The 24375-nt window shown below is 48.2% G+C and overlaps 2 protein-coding genes across 6 annotated transcripts in view; one reads left to right on the top strand and one right to left on the bottom strand.

Moving 5' to 3' along the window:
• Positions 1 to 17146, top strand: part of Scrn1 (secernin 1) — a 60359-nt gene extending 43213 nt beyond the window's left edge. Inside the window, exons 5-8 of the mRNA XM_040737620.1 lie at positions 1730 to 1924; positions 4518 to 4683; positions 12816 to 12996; positions 13678 to 17146. Of these exons, the coding sequence (XP_040593554.1) occupies positions 1730 to 1924; positions 4518 to 4683; positions 12816 to 12996; positions 13678 to 13836 (701 nt within the window). The 3' untranslated portion in view covers positions 13837 to 17146. The remainder of the gene's footprint in view (positions 1 to 1729; positions 1925 to 4517; positions 4684 to 12815; positions 12997 to 13677) is intronic.
• Positions 17147 to 19462: 2316 nt separating this feature from the next.
• Wipf3 (WAS/WASL interacting protein family member 3) overlaps positions 19463 to 24375 on the bottom strand; it is an 82292-nt gene continuing 77379 nt past the window's right edge. For 2 of the 5 annotated variants that reach the window (XR_005873862.1, XR_005873860.1), the window contains 2 exons: positions 23272 to 23566; positions 19463 to 22249 (listed from right to left, as the gene is read on the bottom strand). Coding sequence is in view for 2 of the 5 variants with exons in the window: in XM_040737813.1 (XP_040593747.1) it covers positions 22226 to 22249 (24 nt within the window). In the remaining 3 variants the exon portion in view is untranslated. The other 3 variants (XM_040737813.1, XM_040737812.1, XR_005873861.1) reach the window with 2 other exon arrangements.

Below are 24375 nucleotides of genomic sequence, written 5' to 3'. Positions count from 1 at the left end.
CAGGTTCCAGTGACCACATCTCCCCAAGACTAGTGTGTGTTCCATATACAAAGCTGCTCTGCTGAGACCAAGATGTCCAGACCAGTTTCCTGTGTGTGTGAAGACTGTCTGCTCGTTCTAACAGGATAGGAAATGGGCTAGTTAAGCCACCAGCAGCACAGGGAGTTTTCTATGTCCTTGTTCCCAGCATACACCTCTCAGGGCCTGTGCAGGCTCCCTTCCCAGGCCTTAGAGTGTTTGCAAATCAAAAGCCCCTCCTCCAGAACTCCAGCTCTCCTTCCCTGCAGGAACTTTAAACTCCTTTACAGAAGCCCTTCTAAGATAAAGTGATGCTATCAGATGGCTCTCTCAGGAAGGCGGATGGGTTGTACTTCAAAGCAGTCCAGTTGCTTTTAAATAGAATCTAAGACTTTTTGATCTGTAACTACATTTCAGAAGCTGAACTTCCTCCAAAGCATCACTTATAAAGGCCCTTCTCTATAAAACAAGTGTTTTTCACTAAACATTTTTTTCAGCAGCCATTTTTTTTACTCATCGATTTCCTGTTCTCTGACCCCAGCAGCATTGTGATTGATGTTGGTAGGAGTTAATGCACTCTGTCTTCAAAGTTCTGATTCTTAAAAACAAATGTCTACTGTAAATCAGCCCTCTAGGAAAATAACATCTGTGGAGTATAGAAGAATGTTTCTTTTAATAGCTTAGTATGAATGGTATCAAACTCACTTGTTTGGACCATAACTGTTTTCTATTGCTTAATTAAATTTTGTATTAGCAATATCCTCTGGAAAAAAATGAATGGCCAATGACCAGGGCCTCTCAGTCAGAGAGTGCATGTTTTGGAGGTGTAAATCATCAAAGCATCCTGGGAAAACTCAGTCCAGCTGATCTTGCTTCTAGGGGCCCAGAGTCAGGCAGTGAGGGCTCTGCTGTAGTGGGATTGAGGCAGTAAGAGGTCCATTGTAGCTTCTTCTTTTGTTCTTACTTCATTCTCCAAGAATTTGGAAGCTCAGCATGCTCCCCGGGAGCAGCCTCTGTGAACAAGCCTTTTGAGCTAGCAGTGGTAACCTGGCATCTACAATCTAGACAGCTCCTTGAAGTTTAGGGACCAAGTCACCCTTCGTCTGTGTGGGTGTGTGGTGGCGGGCGTCGCTCCTCCTCTAGGAGGAGAAGCCTGTGAATGTTGTGGAGTAGCCCTGTCTAGCAGTGGTTCTCAACCTTCATGATGCTGCAATCCTTTAATACATTTCCTCATGCTGTGGTGTCCCCCAAGAATAAAATTATCTTCATTGTTACTTTATAACTATAATTTTGCTAATGTTATAAATCACAATGTAAATATCTGATATTCAGGATATCTGATATGCAACCCTCAATGGGGTCACGATCCACAGGTTGAGAACCATTGCTGTAGCAGAATCACATATGGATTCCCCAAGTCTCGTGAACACAGCAAGACAGTCCTTTCAAAGAACTGCTCAGTTTTCCCGTAAACATGAATGCTTGGGAACTATTTAGTTCAAATAGAGGGCCTTGAATGTTCCATTTTGTTTGTGAATTTAAGATCAGTAAAGCTGATGTCAGATAATGTCTGATGGAGACAGGCTGAACTTTTAGGACGTCTCCTGGAGTGAGGACCAAGGATTTCGTTTTTCTCGCCTCAGAGATGTAGCTGATTCCTCCCTGTAGTCCTGGGGTTCCTTCCACTAACCACACATCAAACTCTTTGCAGAGGGAGTGAGATGCATCTGCAACCAGCTTTCCCTCACCACTAAGATGGACGAGGAACACCCAGAACTCAGGACTTACGCTCAGAGTCAAGGCTGGTGGACGGGAGAGGATGAATTTAATTTTGCCCAGGTTTTTTCTCCGGCTGATGACCATTTGGACTGCTGTGCAGGCAAAGACAGCTTAGAAAAGCAAGAGGGTAAGTTGACCTGTCCCTTGCAATTCTCCCTCTATACTCTTTGGTTCTTGACCGAACTTTAAAGGGCTGACAAAGAGGAGGAGTAGAGAGAAAGCCTTGCATGTTAAAGACCAGCTGTCCTTGCTGGTCCTTGGTGTGTAGCATGGAGACAGCATGTATGTGTTACATGCAGCTTCCACCCTTGTAGGAACCTGTGTGTGCCCGCTGATGTGAGCACTGCTGTCATGTGATCCTTTGTGGGACTCACGGCAGCCTTCCTTATAGCCCCAGAAACTTGGGAGAACCCCTCTTCCCCAGCCCGCTTGGCCTGCAAGAGAAGCCTTCTGCTCATATTGAGATCCTCCCGGGGTGTCTGGGTACTGCTTCTATCCATGAACTTCTGCAGTGGACTCTCAAACGGGATTCCGTTTCTAATCCATTTAGCAATGCCATACATCGTTAAATTCTGATTAAAAACCCATATTTAGGTAAATGTGTTGAACAACTAGCTCCTTGTTTATATCTGTGAATAGAAACTGTTCCCAGGTCTATAATGGTCATATTTTGTATTTGCTAGTTCTACATGCCTATCTGTCCATCGAAAGATCATTTAGAACTAATGGCTGCAAAGTATGTCCTCAAACAGCCACTTCTTTTGTGAATAAAGTTTTATTAGAAAACAGCCATATTGTGCTAGTCAGTTTTGTTATCAAAATTTTGTGGCAAAATTCTAGAGATTAAAAAAAACTTACCAGGAGAAAAGCTTTACTACTAGATTCAGAGATTTTGGTGCATGATCAGTTGCTCGGTTGCTTTTGGGTGTCATGGCCGTAGAAGCATGTAGAAGTAGCTGCTTACCTCATGATGGCCAGGAAGCAATGAAAGTATGTGTGGGATGGGGTGCCAGAGTCCCAGTATCTTTTCAAGACCACACCCCAACTAGCCCATTTTCCTTGTATTAGGCCCTCTTAGCCTGGGGACCAAACCTCCAGCACTTGGGCTTTTGGAGGACATTCCAAGTACAACTTCAGCTCAGACTCACTTCATTATGTACTGCCATGGCCACCTTCGTTCTACAGCAGTGGAGCTGAATTGCTATGGGGACATGTGATGGAGAACACATGATCCACAGGCTTAAAATAACTTCTGTCTGGCTCTTTAAGAAAACGTTTTCTGATCCTTGATGTAGAATATTGCTTTGGAATTTTGCTATAGACATTATTACACATAAAGGCAGGGAGACATTCATTTTTAAGTGGGAATTCTTGAAAAAGTTCTAAAGATTGTAAGCTACAACAAAACTAGTGATGAAATTATTTATCCTGCTCGAACATTAGCCCTAAATCAGCAGAGGGTGGAGGAGCACTTTATAACTCCAGGGGGCGCCACCTGCCCAGTCTAGCCTTGAAAACCACGGGAAACATGGCAGGGACTAAACAAAGTGGCATAAGATGTTAGAGATGTGCCAACCTATTAGAGACAGATTCAAATTAATACGACAGTTACTTGTGAGGCAGGAAATCCAGACATTGCGTAGGTAATGAAATCAAAGCCATTGCTGATATTTTGTGTAAAATGTAAGTAGAGACTTACAAAGAGGACCTGCATCATACTGGGAACCCATCTTTGTGCACATAGGCTAAACGTGGGGTTGTCTGCTCGCATGCTTGTTCTTGGTATTTTGGGGGAGGGGTTTGAGGAAGAGTGAATTTATTACAGGTTTCAACCTGAAACCTGGAGTCCAAGACTAGCTAGCTGTTTCTTCACACAGCTACACTATGTTTTGGTTTTGGTTTCATATTTTAAGAAAGGTTTCCCTATGTAGCTCAGGCTGTCCTGGAAAGAACTATGTAGCTCAGGCTGACCTCAAATTAGTGTTCCCCCTGCTTCAGCCCTGAATGCTGAGATTATAGGCATGAGCCACCACATCCAGCCAAAAGGCTGCTTTATTGATAGAGCATAGCCACAGGAGGACATGACGGAATGGGGTCATGTGTGGCCAGGGACTCAATCCACTCATCTGAATTACAGCCAGTGTCCTAAAGACTGAGCGCTCTACGCGCTTCTCCGTGTGTTTCCCAATGCAGAGTGGCCATCCTTCAAATAGTGTTTGTACCCTGAACGGCAAGCACGCATGAAGGTGAGAGTGTGGAGGGCCACGTTAGGCGCCACACGGTGTCTTGTGTGTTCAGTCATTGCACTAGTTGAGGCAGAGGTAAGGCTACAACAAAGAGATCTGAATTAATATGACTCAAAGGGAATGGAAGCTGTTTCTTCCCCACATTAGCATCTCTATGGGTAGAGACAGTCCAGGGCTGGGGATTTTTCTGTTCAACTCTGGGCTGCAGTGTGTGTGAACCGCGTGCTGACCTCTCCCAGCCGGCAGGAAGGCTAGAGGAAAAAGTGAAGGGTGAGACATGGGTGTGACCGGAGATGTGCACACACCATTTCTGCTCCTCTCCCATTGGCCAGAGTGGATCAGGGCAAGTGGGAATTACGTTCAGTAGTTGAAGAGTAAAGAGAGAGAGGAGTGAATCAGGTTGCCAGCCTTCACAGTCATTCTCTCTCTCTCTCTCTCTCTCTCCCTCTCTCTCTCTCTCTCTCTCTCTCTCAGAAAGCATCACTGTGCAGACAATGATTAACATCTTACGAGACAAAGCCAGCGGAGTCTGCATAGACTCCGAGTCTTTCCTCACCACCGCCAGTATTGTGTCTGTCCTGCCTCAGAACAGAAGTTCCCCGTGCATCCACTACTTCACCGGGACCCCGGATCCTTCCAGGTTAGTCTAAAGCACGTCAGGTAGGCAGAGGGCGTGAGCTCCTGGCCATGTGCTTCCCTTGGATACTTTTCTCAGTTCTCAGCAGGGGCAGTGTCGTATGGGAGCTGTGACTAGGTCGGGGTGCTTGACTGCAGCCACGGTGTTCATTCTGGTCATGGAACCCAGTTATTGTTGAGTATAGGTCATGGGCCAAGCATTGCGTTACAGATGAAGATGCAAAGATGCATACAACACAGGATGGTCCAGATACAGGGATCCCCAAGTCTACAAAGAGAACCAGTTCTTGTGAGATACTGGACAAAATGGTCCAGGGTTGGTTCATAGGGAAGCACCTGCCTTTTTTTTTTTGACATGTTTTGGAGAGCTGCTTTCTGCCCATTTGCTTCAGCGGCAGGCAGTACTGCTCAGTGCTGAGGGCACATCCTCGAGGAGGAACAGCCAGGATTTTGGGTTCCCTCTTTGCCACCTAGCTGTTGCATAAGTACTTTGCCTCAGTAACCTTCAGCTTTTGTAATTACAGTGGGATGGTCCTAGCCTATTTGTATTGTTGAGAAGACTAAAGGAGACAAACTGATAATTCATAGTAGGTTTAGCAATTATTTATAAAGACCATCTTTGTTTTTCCAGGCAGACAGTAGCCCCTCTCTCTGGCAACATCCAGTTGTGCAGTCCCAGGTCATGTCACCAATAGCTTAGAACCAGTCAGCCAGAGGCTTCTAAACCTGGGGCCCATGAGGACAATCTGAAACATACAGATGACTTGACCCAAAACCCATCTCACCAGAATGTGAGCGGTGGACCCCAGAACCTGTCAGCTAGCTGATCCTCAGCAGGAAAACTTCCCCGAGAGGCTGGTGTTTTCAGGTGTCATGTGGGTGGCCACCCTGAGCATTGTTAAGTCAGTTGTTAAAGCTACTGAAGAATGCACCGCTGCTACATTTCAGTCCTTTTGTAACTGAAATACTTTCTTCTACTGTGTCAGGGATGTGAGATAACGCCTGGTCTTCCTCCTTCCTTAGAGACTGTTTCAAATGACATGTGTACCTCTTGACCATTTAGCTTTATTTTTAGCGACACCAAAAGATATTTCTAACAGTACACAGCTTAAGTAGTTCTTTCACATCTGGTTAACACTTGCCAAGTGCTTGCTACATACCAAATATTGCACTTGTAGAGTAGTTAGGGATGGAGTTTGTACAAGGAAAGAGGTAACAAGAATGAGGAGAGGAAGGGCAAAACCTCAGAGAGGAAGGAAACTTAAGCCCTAGACAAGGTGGAATTCAGTAGGCACAAGAAGCAGAATAACATTGGGAATAGGCATGGCCTCCCCTCCTCTCCCCTCCCCTCCCCTCCCTTCCCTTCTCCTCCCCTTTTCTTCCTTCCCCTCCCCTCCCTTCCCCTCCCTTCTCCTCCCCTTCTCTTCCTTCCCTTCCCTTTATTTCCCTCTTTTCCTTTCCTTCCACTCCCCTTCCCTTCCCTCCTCTTTTCTCCCCTTCCCTCCCCTCCTCTTTTCTCCCCTTCCCATCTCCCCTCTTTATTTCCCCTCCCCTCCTCTCCCTGCCCCTTCCCCTCCCTCCCCTCTTCTCTCCTTTCCTAACCCCCTTCCCCGTCCGTCCTCTCCACCACATCACAGGTCTGCACCATCAGGACCGGCTGCGTGTGCAGCTTCTTGTATCCGAGGTGGGTGATACAAGGTCAGTCCCTTCCCTACCTTCTGCTCGCCAAGCTCAGCCATCCTCCTGGTTCTGCTGCTGGACCTTCCCCGTGTCGTCCACTCTCCCTATTCCTGCCACTCTCTCTGGGTCATCATTCCCCACACCCAACTCCATCTGATCAGTCTTGACCTCACCTTCCTCCCTCATGTTTGGGCCTAGTAGATCCTGTTTACGAATCTCTTTGTGTCCAGGCCCCTCCTTAAAGTCTAAGACTTGTCTCCCAAAGCCCCTGTGGGACTATGGAGCCCCACAGGGGCAGTGAGAATTTTGTTTCTGAGTCTGTAGTGTTCTGCCAAGGTGTTCAAAGCATACTCCTCTTTAGGAAGCAGGAGTCTTTCAAGCAGTGGGTCTTGCTGGACCACACCCCAGTGCCTAGCTATGTGGAGGCCCCGCTCCGACTTTGCATAGGATATAAGACTTTTCATCTCCAGAACACTCGGAGAAAGGAAACCTATCGCTCAGGCTGAAGCAGGCTGCTTAATCCAATTATAGAAATGGGTTGTGAAATCACCTTCTGGCACTAAAGGGAAACTTTAAAGTAGTTCTAAAAGAAAATTATTCATGGTTAAATTAATTGGAAAGACCTTGGAGAAGATTACAGCCCTTTGTGAAGACAGTTTAGCGTTGTCTTCCGTGCTGAAACGCTCCATGTCACCCACTGTGACTCCTCGGGACTGCAGTTGGTTCTCACCCCGTTTGGCGTCTCAGTGCTTGTCTGTGATTGGGCATGCTGAACACTTGGTCTTTTGTCACCAGGTACTGTACTTAAGGCGACCTCAGCTGACCTCTGCTAGAGATGTTTCAGGAAAATGAATTGCTCCTCCCAGTTGCTATCAGGAAAGGCTCTGCCTGCTTGGGTTCCTTCTGTCATGCCCACACATTAATCCAGCTGGCTTTCACAAACGACTTTTCCCTTCGTCCCTCCATCTTCCATGCCTGCTCCTCCCATGTGCCAGGCACTGTGTAAATTTGAGAGTGAAAGAAGCAGCAGAACCAGCGCTTGAGTGCTTGAGGGAGAGGCAACAGCCCGGCCCGTTATTCAATTTTACAGAGTCTACCATGTTACCGCTCGGCGGAGTCAGCAGACTCTTCGCTCACTGACAGAGTGATGCTGGTTGGCTCTGGGGAGCCAGCTCTGACCTGGGGGAGCCATTTCCTGAGAAGCCAGCTCTGACCTGGGGGAGCCATTTCCTGAGGAGCCAGCTCTGACCTGGGGGAGCCATTTCCTGAGGAGCCAGCTCTGACCTGGGGGAGCCATTTCTTGAGGAACCAGCTCTGACCTGGGGGAGCCATTTCCTGAGGAGCCAGCTCTGACCTGGGGGAGCCATTTCTTGAGGAACCAGCTCTGACCTGGGGGAGCCATTTCTTGAGGAACCAGCTCTGACCTGGGGGAGCCATTTCCTGAGGAGCCAGCTCTGACCTGGGGGAGCCATTTCCTGAGGAGCCAGCTCTGACCTGGGGGAGCCATTTCCTGAGGAGCCAGTACTTGTTGATGCTCCACTGATGGGACAGGTCGGGAGAGAAAGGATATTCAGAGAGGTACCTTGGCTCTTTGAGACTGTCAAGTGTAGACTGTCATGTGTAGACCTTGTGGCAGCCAGAGAGAGCACTTGTGCTCAACGATGACAGACTGTGCACTGTGATGTCTTTGGTGGCTCTAAGTGGGCCCCAGAGATCGCATTTACACCTCGGAAGTCGGCAAGCACCATGAATCTCAGCCTATTTCTTTTGAGAGGTGTAGTTGTTAGACTGGAACTGTACTGAGAGGCCGTGGATGTGGGTAAAACCCACACAGACTCAAGGATGGGGAAACCCGAGGGGAGAAGGTGCAGTCACCTCAACAGGAGAGATGATGCTGAGAGACAGAAGGAATAGCACCCCAAAGGATTGGCCCAAATTGTACCATTGGGGTCTCTGTCAGCCTTAGGTGGTACCTATTTGTTCCTAGAGGAAGTACAAAAGGCCTTTGGGTCCACGGAGCACAACCAACACAGTATATGTGGAGTGGGGGCCCTGGACCAAATGGCACCCACATCCTTTTCAGTTCATTCTGAATTCCTCCTAACCATCTCTCTCCTCTTTCTCTATTCTACTTCTGGCCTTCCAAAATGCCTCCAAGCTCTGGCTCTAGCCCACTGTCTACAGGACTGTCCTGTGTTCCCAAGTTCAGTTCTCCTTCACGGTGCTCCCATGCAATGTGCCTTTCCAGTGCTCCTGAACAAATTTCTTTCCTAGTGCTCCCATATGAAGCCCCTTCCCAGTGCTCCTGTACAATGTCCCCAGTGCTCCCATACAGTGTCCCTTCCCAGTGCCCCTGTTCAATGTCCTCATGGCTCCTACACAATGTCCCTTCCCAGTGCCCCTGTCCAATGTCCCCAGTGCTCCTGTACAATGCCAGCTCCTTTACAGAGTGGTTCTGATCTCAGCCGACAGTAAGATTAGAGTGACATTGTCATGTGCCCACAGATGAGCCATTTAGAAAGATACCTACCTTTAGAGAGAAACTGGTTATTCTAGGCAAGTTTTCCCCACAGTAGGGTCAGGGTTGAATAGATTCATTTGAGCTAGGGCCTGTGCATTGTTCCTTTCTGTGTCCCTCAGGAGCCCAGCATAGCCACTTGGGCAGTGTCTCTTTCTTCAACAGGAACAAAGATGTGTCTGAGGTCAGACTGTTCAATGGCTGGAGCTATTGTTTTTTGTAGTAGTGACTGTGTATAAAGCCAAATGGAGGAGTAGGAATAAGAAGTTGTGGGGAAAGCTTACTTTATATATAGAAGATCTGAATTTAGTCACTTATTTGGAATGCAGTTTTGAACAAAGCAATGAACTGTGTGAGCCTTAGTAATCTCATGTGTAAAATGGGGCCATTCCCTCTTTCCTGGAGCGGTGTGACCTGGTCTGGTGTCTGGGAGGTACAGCCATGACTCAGAGAGGCAGTTTCAGCTTTGACACCACCTCAGTGGTTGTGTGACCTTGGTCAAGTCATTTCATCTCTATGAGCATCAATTAGCACTCATTCAAGTGCACTGAAGAAGTTGCGGTCTGGTTCAAGTATGGAAAGATGCCTGGGTGTGCCCTTATCTATTTAGAATCATAAATGTTTTTTTGCATTAAAGATTGGCAAAACCATAGAATGTTTGTAAGCTTCTGAGTGGACCACATTTTCTTTGTAGAACGTGGGCCAGAGGTACAGATGATCAAACACAAATGACAGATACATCTTCAGTTAACTATTAGTAACAGTTCTTGCTATTTTGTCATAACTTTAATTATATATTTTGTTATTTACATAATTTACCCATACTCAAATTTACCATCAACCATAAATTCATGCCTCCTATTTTTAGCAGTCGAGGATGCTGACTTTCTTTTTTTGTTTTACAAACTGAAAAAGATATCTGGGGAAGCTTTGGCAGTTCCAAATATTATGGGTACCTGCTCACATTTAGTGTTTAGTTTTCAAATAGAAAGCATAATTGAGGAGGCTAAACATATGGTACCCTTTGCCTTAGAAAAGCTACCTGGCACTTAGCATCATTGTCAAGTAAATTTACTTGACATTCAGCAGGTGGTGAGGGAGACTGACATTATACTGAGTTGGTGTGTCTCACTCCATTTTTTCCTGTATGTTGGATGCAGAAGATAAACTGTGGGTGGTATGAACTTACTGAAGTTGGAATGACAAGTTTGCATGCCTCTCAGGAATGGGCATGGAAGAGCACAGAGCCAGCAGAGAGGTTTTAGGTTCCAGAGAAGGAGAGAAAAACTACTGGCCTTACATCCGGCCAGACGCAGATCAGCTACTCATTCCCATACCCAGCCTCTGTCCAGGTGTCTGCCCCTCCTGTTCTCACTCAGTTTAGAGATGCTGGGCTGCCACGCCTGGTCCTTGGCAGGGGTCTCGCCTGAGATCAGCGTGTCAGAGATCAATAAGCAGGACGGGGCTCTCTGGAAGAGGTCGCTCCTCCCCTTGATGGTAGAGGGCAGAGGTCGGTGGACTGAGGAGGCAGCGTGTCACGTGTCACAGATGGATGCCCCATGCCCTGGGGTCGGTGAGAATGGGAGAACTCCTTCCAAGGAGCCTCCACGCAGTCCCTCTGCAGTTCTGTCTGTCACTGGCTCAGTTTGGTACAGCCCTAAACTGAGTGTTTGGATCGTGTGGACAGAAGGGTCCCTGTGCCAACCAGAGGACTGACTGCAGCCATCCAGGAGCTGCTTGCCTTATGGGATAAGGGGGCCGCCCACTGCGATGACAACTGTGCGGTCAGAGACGAGAACAAGATGGCGGCAGTCTGGATGGCTGTGGGTGCGGGGCACAAACTTCTGTCCTCCTCTCTTCCCCCTGTGAGGTCATCGCAATTGGTTCAGAACTCCCTCTTCACACCCAGCACAGTCGGGGGAAGAGGAAGCAAAGGTCTATTTCCAAGAGGCTGCAGGGAGTGGAAGTGTACTCCTCTGTGCATGGGTAGCATCCCTCTGTTCTGGGATTTCCTTTAGTAGTAGCTCTGGGACAACCTAGGCTGGCATGTGTTGTTCTGTCTGGAAGATGTGGCTGAGGGATGGGTCAGGTTTTGTTTTTTACATTTTTGACAGTTCTTTGAGAATCTGTTTGCCCCCCCCCATTTAAAAATACTATTTTAAAAATGTGTATGAGTATTTTACTTCCATGTATCTCTATGCACCACATGCATGCAGTGCCCGCAGAGGCCAGCAGAGGGCATCTGATCCCTGGAAGCGGACTTCGAGAAGGCTGTGAACTGTATGTGGGCTCTGGGAATTAAACCCAGGTCCTGAGCTGGGCGGTGGTGGCGCACACCTTTAATCCCAGCACTCGGGAGGCAGAGGCAGGCGGATCTCTGTGAGTTCGAGGCTGGGCTGGACCGATAGCCTCCAAAACAATACAGAGAAACCCTGTCTCGAAAAAACAAAAAAAAAAAAAACAGGTCCTGGGCAAGCGCTTTGGTGATCTTAACTGCTGAGTCATCTTACCAGCCCACCTGTTCCCCCATTTCTCATTGACTCTTGGAGAATTTCAGGTGGACTCATTTTCATAAATATGAGCATCACCTGAGAGGACAGGAGAGTCCCAGTTACCGGTCCTTAACCTGCAGTACTCACTCTCCCAGCTCGGGTGTAGAGGTCTAACTGCCTTTGGCTTTCAGATTAAATGAACCCAGGCCTGACTTCTTTGCACGCCCCAATAAGTGTCTCTCCCTCTTGAGCTTCTTTCTAGTACTGCTGCCTGGGAAAAGAAATCTAGAGGTCACATTATCAGCATGTCACCCATGGCGGTGTGCCTGGATCTTAGAAATTAAGAATCCCCTCAGCCCTGCTAGATGCAGGTTCTGATTCAGCAGGACAGGGCTGGAGGTCCAGGCCTCTGAGGGATGTTGATGCTGTAAGTCTAGAGACATATCTAGGACAGCAAGGGACTGGTTCGTGGTCCTTTTCAGGTCATAGTGTCCATGACAATAGCAAGGCTCTGGCTGCCTCAGGCCTCACGTATGCCAGAGCTGAGAAAGTCAACATCCCGGCTCATCTTTGACCTCTTCATGGCTCCGTTGAGAGGAGAAGACAAAGTGTAAACCGCACAAATCCATCACAGTCCATAGAGTGGGAAAGGCTCATTTGCTCACTTTCTCCTGTTGCTATTGCAAGTGGCCCCCAGGGTGTCTGCCAGAATTGCACATCTGTCCCAGCAGAGTTTTCCTTGGATGTGGAGAGGGAAGGGGGAGAAGAATAAGACGTTTCTTCCAGCTGTTAGTCAGCTGTGGGTGTCTCTCATCCTGTACAGCTCTTTATATATGCGTGGCTGCTTTGGGGTGTGTATATGTATTTGTGTGACCTGTTCTCCGGTGTGCACAAGTACATGTGTGTGTGCACCTGGACTCAGCCATGTCCTCTAAGATATACTCATCCTGCCGGGAGAATAGGAGTCAAATGTGGCGGGGGCATCAAACACCTTCTCTGCTCAGCCTCGCTCTCATTAGACAACCAGCCTCCGGTTTCCCTGGTCACGTCCCCTCCGGGGCTCTTGGCTTAGCTCGTATCACCTAATCTGACCTCCTCTAGTCTGTGAGATACTTCAACGACTTTTCAAGAAAGTAGACCCTTAATACCAAAACTGAAAACCACTGCCTTCCCAGGAGAGAAAGGGCAGCCCTCTGTTTCATTCAAATACATGGCTTATTCTGCCCTGTCCTGGACCACTGTGTCTACTTGCTCTTCTTTTCCAACAAAAAGGGTCTTTCCGATCACCTTCCCAGGGCAGCAAAAGTCTCCACATCAGCCTTTGTTTTATTGAAGTAATGACTAAAACATACAGCAGTGTCTCTTGGCCTGCGCTTGCCTGCCTCATGACTGGATACTCCAGGCACCACGCTCAGTCTGCCTGAAGCAGCTCTCCTTTCTCCCCAGGTCCATATTCAAGCCATTCATCTTTGTTGATGACGTAAAACTTGTCCCCAAAGCACAGTCACCCTGTTTTGGCGACGATGACCCAGCCAAAAAGGAACCTCGGTTCCAGGAGAAGCCAGACCGCCGGCATGAGCTGTACAAGGCTCATGAGTGGGCACGTGCTGTCATCGAGAGTGACCAGGTGAGGCAGGAGGAGGTCCAGGGATGATGGTGGCAGTCAACGGGAAAGGAGGCAGAGAGGTAGCTTGCACACACCCCCTCTCCTCGCTAGCCTGACAGGTCTCTCTCAGAAAGAGAAGGCAGGAGTTACCTTTCCTACAACTCTCCTGAAGCCAAAGAAAAGGAAGCCTCTGATTTTGTTATTACTCTGAATCCAGCAGGTTGAGGATCTCTTCCTCATCTGCTATTAAACTTGGAGTAGCTTATCACAGGCTCAGGCCTGCTCCATTCTGCACCTGCTGGGGTCCTTAGTGGTCATACGCTTGGCTTAGTGTCTCTAATATGCTCGGGTCTCCACTGCAACTCAGGTTGTGTCTTCACCAGTGGCCTCTCACAGTGCCAAGACTCGGCTCAGAGTCATATGAGCAATGGGAAGAGACTATTATGGGGTGTAGCAATACATATGGATGAAGGAGATGGATATGCCAGGCAAGAGGCCAGAGTGCCCTGACTACCACTCAGAAGTCAGGACTTTAAATCTGTGGGTGGGTGTGTTTGGAGCAGGCTGATGTAACTGCATTCTAGAGCATCCCCAGTAGCGGTCTGGGTACAGAGGAGGGAGTAGATAGATGATCCTATAGGCAGGAAGTCAGTGTCCACTGCCATGACGCATACCGTCCTGCATGGCTTTGTCCCTCCTCAGGAGCAAGGCCGCACGCTGAGGAAGACCATGCTGGAGCTGGAGAAGCAAGGCTTGGAAGCCATGGAAGAGATCCTAAGCAGCCCCGAGCCCCCGGACCCTGCCGAGGTGGGGGACCTTTTCTACGACTGTGTGGACACCGAGATGAAGTTCTTTAAGTGATGTAAGCACCCTCGCCCTTACTTAAAACTTCCCACCTAACTAAATTACCAGCAGAGAAACACTCTTCTGTTTGAGTAAAATGAGACTTACCATGTGGCCGCCTTGTGTCTAAATGTTCCCTCTGTTCAGCTTAGCAACCCCCCTTGGCTATGTAACTCGATCCCACATGCCTCCTGCTCCATTGTGTGATAAGCTGTGGGCCTGAAGATGTTCTTGTATTTCAGTGACAATGGGCACCTTAGGAGAGCGAGAGTTTCCCCCAGCCTTGGACAGGGCTGCAAGGCCAGGCTGGTGGGAAAGACCGGAGTTGTGAAGGTCCTAGTCCCTCTCTAGATAGTGGTTTCCTCGAGGTTAACAAAAGGCTTTTGTTCATACTGAAGACTCTTGTGTGTGTAGATGGGGGAGAACCCCCCCCAGCTTTCCCCCACAAAGCACAGGCTTATGTATGTGCAGCTCACAGTCCCCACAGGTATGTCTTGGGAAACAAAGCTAATGGGAAGGGACAGAGGATCCTGGGGACAGTCCCAGCTCTGCACCAGTGATTGTGACTCTGAAAGACCTGTCCTCTGTGAATTGTGCCCATGCGCAGTAGACCAGACCTGCTTCCGGGTCGTGCCCATGCGCAGTAGACCAGACCTGCTTCCAGATGCAGGAGAGCTGGGCGTCCGTGTTAGCTGGACCTCCCCATCCAGCACGGCACCCGCCCGTGTATAGATGACTTGCGATTGGATCGTCAGCAACATGTAGAAGATGCGTGAAATGGCCTCGGCAGAGTTCACAACTTTAAATCTCAGCCAATGAGGGAAAGAAAAGGGACTCCTGACTGTTGAAAGCCCCTGGGTCCAGGCAGCACTGTCTCGATGGAGACTGGAATTCAACTCACTTGTCTCCAGCATCGTTGTGTTGCAAAAAGGACTCGACTCCTCTGGAGGGGTGTGGGGAAGACAGGGCAGGCTGAGGACAGATGGCTGTGCCCACTGCCTGGTTACCTAGATTCCCGCATGTCAGTGTGCTGAGCACCTGACCTCCAGGGTCTCCCCACTTAGTTCTTATGCCCCACTGCCGAGCAGCTGCCTTTGGATTGGTGTTGAGAATGAGAGGATGTGGGAGCTTATCCACCGCCACTGCCCACGACTCCTGAAGGGGCCAAAGCGGGTAGGGATGACTGGCAGACGTGTAGATTAGAGGAACGGCTAGTGGGGGTGTGCTGCAGGGCCCACTTATATGTCGTCATTCTTGACAGGGCTGAACACACAGGCGCTGTCCCTCAATGGCCTCAGGCATGGCTTAGGGTCCCCGGATCCTTCCTACCACGGGCTGGGAGAGCTTGCAGGGACCTGAGCCCACATTTCACAATGTGATGCAGGCCAGATGCTTCATTGGGACAAATATCTTCTCTTTCAGCCCTCCTGTAAGAGGGTGTATGTGCTGTGAGCCCCTTTCTCGACTGTTCCGTGAGTTCCATGTATAAACAAATGGCAAAACGCGAGAGATGGGACAAGCTCATGACACCCAATGGTGGCTTGCAGTTGCTAGGGGCTTTGGGCAGGCTGACCGCAGCGTCTGATGTGGATAATCAGAGAGCACAGGTCCAGGGCTAAGCCGAAAGTGCCCGCGGGCGCAAATGGAAGAAGGGTGACGTTTGGGGAGAAACAGTTGCCTGTCCCACCCCACCCGCCGAGTTAGTTAAGTGAGGTGATGCGGAGAGCCATCCTGTGATTCCCCTGTGTGGTCTCACCGCCACGTGTGAAGCCAACACACCAGATCTGACCTGTCTGAGACAGCCAAGACCATTCAGGGTTCGATCAGAAGTCCAGTGAAAGTAAATGTCACAACAACCCTCTTTCATTACTTTGGCCAAGGTTGTAGACGGCTGTGCCAACTTGATGTCACCTCAGGTGGGCACTGGAAAACACAGTGGCTACTTCTATTATTGGATATTGATCTTAGCCCAGCATCACAGAGAAAGGCCAACCCTCTTGCTCGGAGCATTGTACATCTCAACCACGCTGTCGTCTTACCACTAGAGGGCGCAGGAGCCCACTGAGGGCAACCTGGCAGCAGTTAAGGCCTCTGGTTTTTCCCTTCAGTCAATGGTTAAGAACTGGGTTGGGGTAGAAACTTTTCTCACTGGGATGGGTGGGAACAGACACAAGGAAAATAAGGAATCTGGTGAGGTTCCTGCATGTACTTTAGTGACTTTATCTAAATTAACAGCAGAAATGATGCTGGATTTTGAGTAGGCAGATGTAGAAGAATATTTGTTTTAAAATGCTCCTAGTGGATTTCTCTTTGAAGAAAGGCTTCTTTCATGGTAATTTCTTAATCAGGGGTTAGTTTTCTGAACAGCACAGAGAAAGTGGATATCCAGGATGAAATAATATGGAATGTTTAAGATCACTCTGTAAATGACTTCCCAGAAGGCCACCAGTTAAGCCTGGAGGGTGGGGGGTCCTGAGCACACTTTGTGCAGAAAGAAGTCATGACCATTAAGGACAGACTGCCTGCCCCCACCTGCCGTAGAACCTAACGTAAGCTAGCTAGTCCTGTGTGGATGAGATTTCCACTGGGCGAAAACAGCATGACCGCTGGGGGCAGACGCTTGAGCCGACGTTAAGTTAGCAATTAGGAAATAGTCTTTTATCATTCCTGGGTGTGTCTGGAAGCTGTGGTAGAACAGGGACCTGATAAAAGCTGTGGAGACTTAGCCCAACCCAAGATCAGTGTTTGTAGGCGTCAGCAGCTATAAAAATAATTGTCGACCACAAAAAAAATAATAATAATGTCAATCCCACATCCATACCACTTCTGGAAGGCCCTCAGGGCAGCCAGGTGTGAGTGTCTGGAAGTCACTGGCTGCTTTCTTTCATTGCAAAAGGTCTTCAGCGGAGAGCTCCCCTTTGGGAGAAAACGTGAGGAAGCCAGGAGGGGGGCCGTGGAGGGAGAGCTTCGGCAGGTGGAGGGCAAGCGTAGCATCTCCTCTGTGCCTCCCTTAGCTGTGGGGCTTCACGCCACATGGCTCTGTGTCCCGGCTCCTGTTCTGTGGTGTGTGTCAAGTGCGTTTTATCTGGCTGAAGCCAACCACCCTGAAATATCACACACAGAAATTTTGCAGGAATGATACATGTCTTAAATCACCTGAGAACTGAAATGCCATAGAACCTTTGTTTCCTGTGTTGGGGGAACCGACTGTGTGGTCTTAACAGCCTTTTGTACAAATATCTACAAGTCGAATAATGTCCCTATCCAGTGCTTGCCCTCAGGAGTGTCTTTAAATGCACCAAGTGTACAATAAAAATATCAAAGTCAATACCCAGGAGCCTCCTTTTTTTTTCTGTGTGTGTATCATGAACACAGTCAGCACCAGTCACAAGACAAATGTGTAAAGGAACTGTACTTTTCTGATTTGAACCCTTAGAAAATGCAGTTACTTCAGCAGGGCCTTACACTAAGTGCCACCGTGAAAACAAATCCACTATTTAAAAATAAACCCCAAGCCGGGGGGTTGGTGGTACACACCTTTAATCTCAACACTCGGGAGGCAGACACAGGTGGATATCTGTGAGTTGGAGGCCAGCTTGGTCTACAGAACGAGAGCCAGGATAGACTCCAAAGCTACACAGAGAAACCCTGTCTCGAACAAAAACCAAAAAAATAAAATAAAATAAAAAATAAATCCAAACTATAACCATATACCTTGGGGCTGGAGAGATGGCTCAGAGGTTAAGAGCACTGACTGCTCTTCCAGAGGTCCTGAGTTCAATTCCCAGCACCCACATGGTGGCTCACAACCATCTATAATGAGATCTGGTGCCTCTTCTGGCCTGGAGGCATACATACAGACAGAATACTGTATACATAATAAATAAATAAATCTTTAAATAAAACTATAACCATATACCACTCAGCTCCATCAGAACAGCAGCAGAACAAGAATTGACTACCCTGCAGGCCTTAAGCTTCAGGATCTCCACAACACAGGGCAACAGCAGGATAACAAGAGGAGTCCCAGTGAGGGCCTAGCATCAATAGTGTAGCAGAAACCAGAGGCTCGAACCAGACCAATGACCCTCTGTAATGAACACTTGGCAGTAAAGATTATGGGCAAAAGCATTAACTGCGCAATTCACTATGTCACTATTCATCTTCCATGATGAGATTCCCCCCCTTTTTGTTCTTAAATTTTACTTGGGGGTATGTGCAAGGGCAGAGGGCAGATACTCAGGGACACAGATACTCAGGGACAGGAAATGAATGGAATCGAGATGCATGATGTGAAAGACACAAAGAATAAACTAAAAAATTTTTTTTAAAGAGTCAACTACCATGTAGGGAGCTGGAAACATCTTACACGGCTGGCAGGAAAGAAAATGGTGCCCACTGTAGATTATGGCGATTTGTCAGGAAATTCCCTATGACCCAGCAATTCTACTCCTAGTGTGTACCAAAGGAATTGCAAGCAAGGCTGGAAAAGATGCCTGTCCGGCCGCCTTCCTCGCCTATTAAATTATCTATAGGGGAGTGGATGGATGGTTACATATGTGGTACATCTGTACAGTGGAGTACTTACTATCCAGCCTTTAAAGGAGAAGGCAGTTGTGATGCATGCCACAGTATGTATGGACATTCTGGACATTCTGTTGGGCAAAATGAATTGGTCACAAGAAGACACAGATAACTCTGTTTACGTGAAATACCGAGAGGGGACAAATACACAGACTCCTTGCTTTCATCACTTACGTCCACATACACATTTACACCCCGGTTTGGATGATGGGGAAACTGAGGCACACCTAAGTAGGTTAGTCCCCCAAACTCAAGAGACTCATATCCTTGTTTGCCTTTCAACTCCAGTTCCCGCCACCTCCCCAGTAGAGAAACCTCAGCTCCCCTGTGCCAGGCTTCCTTGTCCACGAGAACCACAACTGTGTAGGGGATAGGACTCCGCCCATCAGAAAAGGCTCCTTTGAAGGGCTGGCGGAGTTGCAGGGGAGAGACCAAGTGCTTTGGGTTGAAGGTTTCCTTAGTGCTGCGTGCGTAGAGTCCCGGGTTCGATCCCCAGTAAGACAAAACTTTCCCATTTTAACACATTGGCAGAATTTATAAATCAACATACTTGGCGCATACTGTAGTAATAAAACGGGTAAGTGTATTGTTGCCTATTTTTAAAATGTATATGGTTAAATCCTTCCCCCCACCCTCGCACAACAAAGATTTTCATAGGGGGCTGGAGGGATGGCTCAGTGGTTAAGTGATAACTGCTGAATGCTCTGGGGGAAAGTCTGACGTCATCAACTAAGATGGGAGACTTGAATACAGACCTGGAGAGAAAGGAAGGCTGTGTCAGCCAGACCGAGCCTCTGCCAGGGGTACCTCGTGATAAACCAACTGAGGCAGCTGGGAGCAGGCCAAGAGACACTAACAACCATTTACAAAGGTTGATGCCTCGTTTAAGCCCTACTGATCCCTAAAGATGTGTCTTAGTGCCCAAGTCTGACTGCTACGCATTGCACTTCTGCACCATAGTGTACTATATTCCAGATTAATCATCACATGTCCATCAAAGAGGCTGAGATCAGTACTGGTGACCACAGATAGGCTTTGCAGGGAAACGACCACAGACATCGCCACTTATTAAAGTTTATTGGGTACAAAGGAGTGAATCTGCAGCAGGAGACACGGGTAAATATAAAATACAGGTGAGACGCTGGGAGGTCACAGTCTGTGATGTAAGGGTGGGCGAGGATGGCAGGGACGCCTCCACGTGAGTTCATGGTCAAGGGCCCAACCTGTACTCTACCCGTGGGAACTGGACGTGCCCGCTTGAACTTGGAGGCTGGTAGCTTCAGTGATAGGTCTGAAGGAGAGCTGCTAGGCCAGATTCCTGAGATTGCTCCCTGCTTGCTGTTTTTGGTTTCTGCTTGTTCTTTCCCTCTGTCTTTAAATAGTTTAAAAATTATTTGTGTTGTATGTACCTGTGTGTGTGCGCATGCAGGCGTGTGTGTGTGTGTGTGTGTGTGTGTGCGTGTGAACAAAGGCACATCTGTGCACAAGTATTTGGAGGTCAAAGGCCAACAACAGGTGTCCTCTCTCTCTCTCTCTCTCTCTCTTCTTATTAGCATTCCTTACTAAACCTGCAGCTCAATAATTTGGTGGGGTTGGCTGGTCACTGACCTTCCTGGGGTCAGCAGTCTTGACTTAACTGCCAGGACCTGGGTTACAGACATGCACCCCTATGCCTGGCTTTTATGTAGGTCCTGGGGATATGAACACAGGTTCTCATGCTTGGCCCGCAGGCAGTCTACTGACTGAGACATCTCCCCAGCAACTCTTCAGTAGTTTTAATTTCTGTCCCAGCAGTGCAGAACATGAGCCCGTGAGCAAGTCACTGGGCAAGCAGCAGACTGCTAGTGGCCCTCTTGTAATTACTAAAACTCCAGGATTATTACTTTGCAAGGCTGGGAGGAGAAGGGAGTGGAGCCTGACCTTCCTGCAAACTTCCAGAACCAATACAACAAATCAGCAGCATGGGAGCTTCATGTCCCTTGATGTAGTTACAGTGGCTTGAGTCATGCTCCGGAGATGGGACTTGACCCTGGCTCAGTTTCTACTATCTCTAATGAGAAAGCACAACACCAGTGTAGGACATTTGCTCCGAAACACAGTCAGGTGCCTGCAGACACATGGCTGAACACTCTCCCTGTCCATCATCTCTGGATGGCCTGACCTGGGCTAATGTTCCTGTCCGTGTGAGTGCCCGAGTGGGATGCTCCGTTGCACACCATTCCTTGCCCTCCTCCTCCTCCTCCTCCTGTCCACAGCTATTCCGAGCACAGTGCAGAAATCCTGTTTCCCTCTATTTCCCCCCTTCTCTGCTATAGCCTTGCATTCGGATGGGAGCATTTGGGGCCTGACAAATGCAAAAGCATACTTCCCTCCCTTGGGGCTCAAAGGTGTTGAGAGCAGCCCCAGCCTGGCTTGGCCCTCTGTCCAGGGCAGCTGAACTTGCTGTGTATATCTGCCTGCCACCCCAGGTGCACGCCACACGGCAGGAGAGCCATCAGACATCTGTGCTTTTCAGCTCAGAGGGAAATGCCCTCGGGCAGAGAGGTGTTCTGGGATTCCCACCGATGGAATGCTTTGCTCTTCCGTATGTGTTTGTATGTGGGTGTGTGTGTTCCTGTGTGGAGTGTGCATGCACATGTATGTGTGAGCCTGTAGAGACCAGAAGTCATCTTTGGGTGTTGTGGCCTCAGGAGATACCATCTTGTATTTTGCAACAGTGTGGCTCTCGGGGACCTGGGACTCCCTGGTTAGACTGACGGGTCAGTGAGGCCCAGGGATCTGGTTGACTCTGTTTTCCCATGGGATAACAAGTGTGTACTGCTGCCGTCCAGCTTCATGTGGGCTCTGGCAACTGAACTCAGGTCCTTAGGATTGTGAGGCGAGCATCTTATCAACAGAGCTATCGCCCCAGGGTTATTTGTTCTTTCAATGTATGCTGTATTTTCCATGTAAATCCTACACTCAGGGTGGGGCTTGGGGGAGAGAGACCTCTGAGGTAAAAATAAGCTTATCATAATCATGAGCTATATACATTTATAATCTGCAGGGGTGGAAAGATATCAAAATCTCATAAAGCTAACTTTATCCTGACTACCAGGATGGAGTGAAAGCTTGGAGGGGCAGAAGGAAACGTGATGGAGACTGGGCACTAGGGATGCTGTAAACAGTAAAAGCACTGGCTGCTTGTCAAAGAATCCAGTTACAAAAGGGGCCCTGCGGAAGGCATGTGAGGGGCCAAGCCCACTCCAGTCTTTGCATTGGGATATATTTACATTAGGCAGCAAAATGGCATCCCTGTACTGATAAAAGGAAGTGAGACGTGGCATCTCGCTCACTGGAGGCTGTCTGGCACTGCTGGGACCTGGGGACACGCCGCTTCCTCCGAGCTGCATGGCTTATAAGGCATTATCTGGTTTGATTTTGCAGTTGGTGTGATGAGAATCATGCCAATTAGAAGCTGTTGTGGATTTTTATGACTCTGAGACTACTTGAAAACTAATGAAAAAAATGTTTCGGAATCTAGGAAGGACCAGCCTGCAAGCATATTTTATAGTCACAGTGGACACTACAGGGTGGGATAGGGCTCCATCTGTACAAACAGACAAAGGCCAAGATGCATATTTAAAAATATTAAAATATTACTCAAATAGAAGTTGACTAAAGTGGTGTTTTAAAGTTCGTGCAAATCATTATTTACAGTAACTAACGCTCTGTTCAGAGCCTGCCTGTCAAATGAATAGAGCTGGAGCATGGTAGAGTCTTGATGAGCTATCCTGGTGTCCATCCAATAAAGAACCCCAGGGCCTTGGCTTCATCCATCTTCTCACCGGAGTGCCTTCAGAGATAGCTGCAGAAACACGACAGAGCATTACTGAGAAGGGGCCAGAAGACTCACTGCCCACAAAAGACCCACCGGGCCTGGGATCTCAAACTTGTCTTGTAAGCAAGGTGGCCCCATCATGTACAAGGAGATTTTGTTTTACTTTGTGCCCCTCCCCCAGGGACTGAGAATGGGAAGAGGTAAAGGGGACATGAAATTGGTGGTATGTGGAGACCTGATACTGTCTTATGAACATTTATGGAAGCCATTGGTGGTATGTGGAGACCTGATACTGTCTTATGGTCATTTATAGAAGCAATTGGTGGTATGTGGAGACCTGATACTGTCTTATGAACATTTATGGAATAAATATTACAAAAGCAATGGGAATATCAGGCAGAGGTCAGAAAGTCACCCTGGGTAACTCCTTGACCTTCTGCAACAAGTTTCCCTTTGTGGAAAGAGATGAATTTCTCTCTCCGGCTTGACCATCAGGCTATCATGGAGGGTCAAATGAGAGAACATAGACAAGCTAACTGAAAAAATGGAAAAAGCTTTGTAAATGTAGGGACTGGGGTTATGGCGATTGTTTTGTTTTTCTGATTATAAAAATTATAAAAATATTAGAAAATATAGGACTGGTGAGATGGCTCAGAGGGTAAAAGCCCTGACTGCTCTTCCAGAGGACCCAGGTTCAATCTCCAGAACCCACAAGACAGCTCTCTGCTTCCCACTACAGGTGCAAGGTGCCCAGTTACCTCAAGTGGCTGCCTCCACAGATGTGGAATGCTGCCCTCACTACGGTTGTTTCTGTAAGGTGTTTTATCAGCGTGACGGGAAAACTGACTAATGTTGACCTAGTCATTGGTGTTTGAATCCCCAAAGGGGGAGACAGAAAAATGGAAGGGAAGAAGGGAATCTACCAGAGAACATTCTAGCCTGGAGGGGAGAGGCTTGCAACAACTTGGTGGGGGGAGTGAGAAAACAATGGATGCTAACATCAGCATCTGAACCTCTGGTGAGAAAATGATGGATGCTGACATCAGTACCTGAACCTCTGTGATCTGGAAAAGTGAGGGAGTGATTGGAGCATGGATCCCAGGATGCTGACATCAGTACCTGAACCTCTGTGATCTGGAAAAGTGAGGGAGTGATTGGAGCATGGATCCCAGGATGCTGACATCAGTACCTGAACCTCTGTGATCTGGAAAAGTGAGGGAGTGATTGGAGCATGGATCCCAGGATGCTGACATCAGTACCTGAACCTCTGTGATCTGGAAAAGTGAGGGAGTGATTGGAGCATGGATCCCAGGATGCTGACATCAGTACCTGAACCTCTGTGATCTGGAAAAGTGAGGGAGTGATTGGAGCATGGATCCCAGTTATCTGGAGGAGTGGGTAGTTTCTGCCCCACGTGTGTACAGGTTGCTCCACGAGGTCTTTCATCGGGGTGTGGGTGGGAAATGGCTAGCTGCTGATGTCTTATGAGTTGAAACTGAGCAAAATCAACTAGTTTACAGCCCAAGACTTTCCTGGACATTGCAAGTCTTCAGTTGATACCAGAAGTGCCAGAGACATCACAGTCCAGGCATAGTGGCAGACCCTGGTGCCTCCTACCTTATGGTCTTCCCAGAATCCTTTTTTCCACCTGTCAATAATCTTGCAGGAATCTGTCCTCCCTCCCTTTTCCCCCCTCATGATCTTGCTTTTGAACCTGTGGTTATCTGAGAGTGGTTTCTACGACTCTTGAATTACCTGTGTTTAGAAAACGGGGTGTGGTCTGATTGGGAGAAAGTAAGCACTCCTCTGGGGTGGCGGGAGCTTTCAGGACTCTAGTACCTTCTAAGCCAGGCTATTTCTTTAAGGTGTCATACAGTTGCTGAATGACCCAGTTCATCAACAGCCAACCTGCTGTCTGATACACAGAACTTGGGAACAAGTGTAGGCCAAGGCAGACTAAATTCATGTGTTTGGAGAAACAAAGGATTTTTTCTTTTTTTTTGGGGGGGGGGACAAGGTTTCTCTGTGTAACAGCCCTGGATGTCCTGGAACTCTCTTTGTAGTTCAGGCTGGCCTTGAACTCACAGAGATCCACTTGCCTCTGCCTCCTGAGTGCTGGGATTAAAGGCATGGGCCACCACGCCCAGCAACAA

This window comes from Mesocricetus auratus, unplaced genomic scaffold, assembly GCF_017639785.1.
Source record: "Mesocricetus auratus isolate SY011 unplaced genomic scaffold, BCM_Maur_2.0 Super-Scaffold_100676, whole genome shotgun sequence".
NCBI classification, from domain to species: Eukaryota; Metazoa; Chordata; class Mammalia; order Rodentia; family Cricetidae; genus Mesocricetus; species Mesocricetus auratus.
Note: the sequence above shows the minus strand (reverse complement) of the source record. Positions and strands in the feature narration are given on the sequence as shown.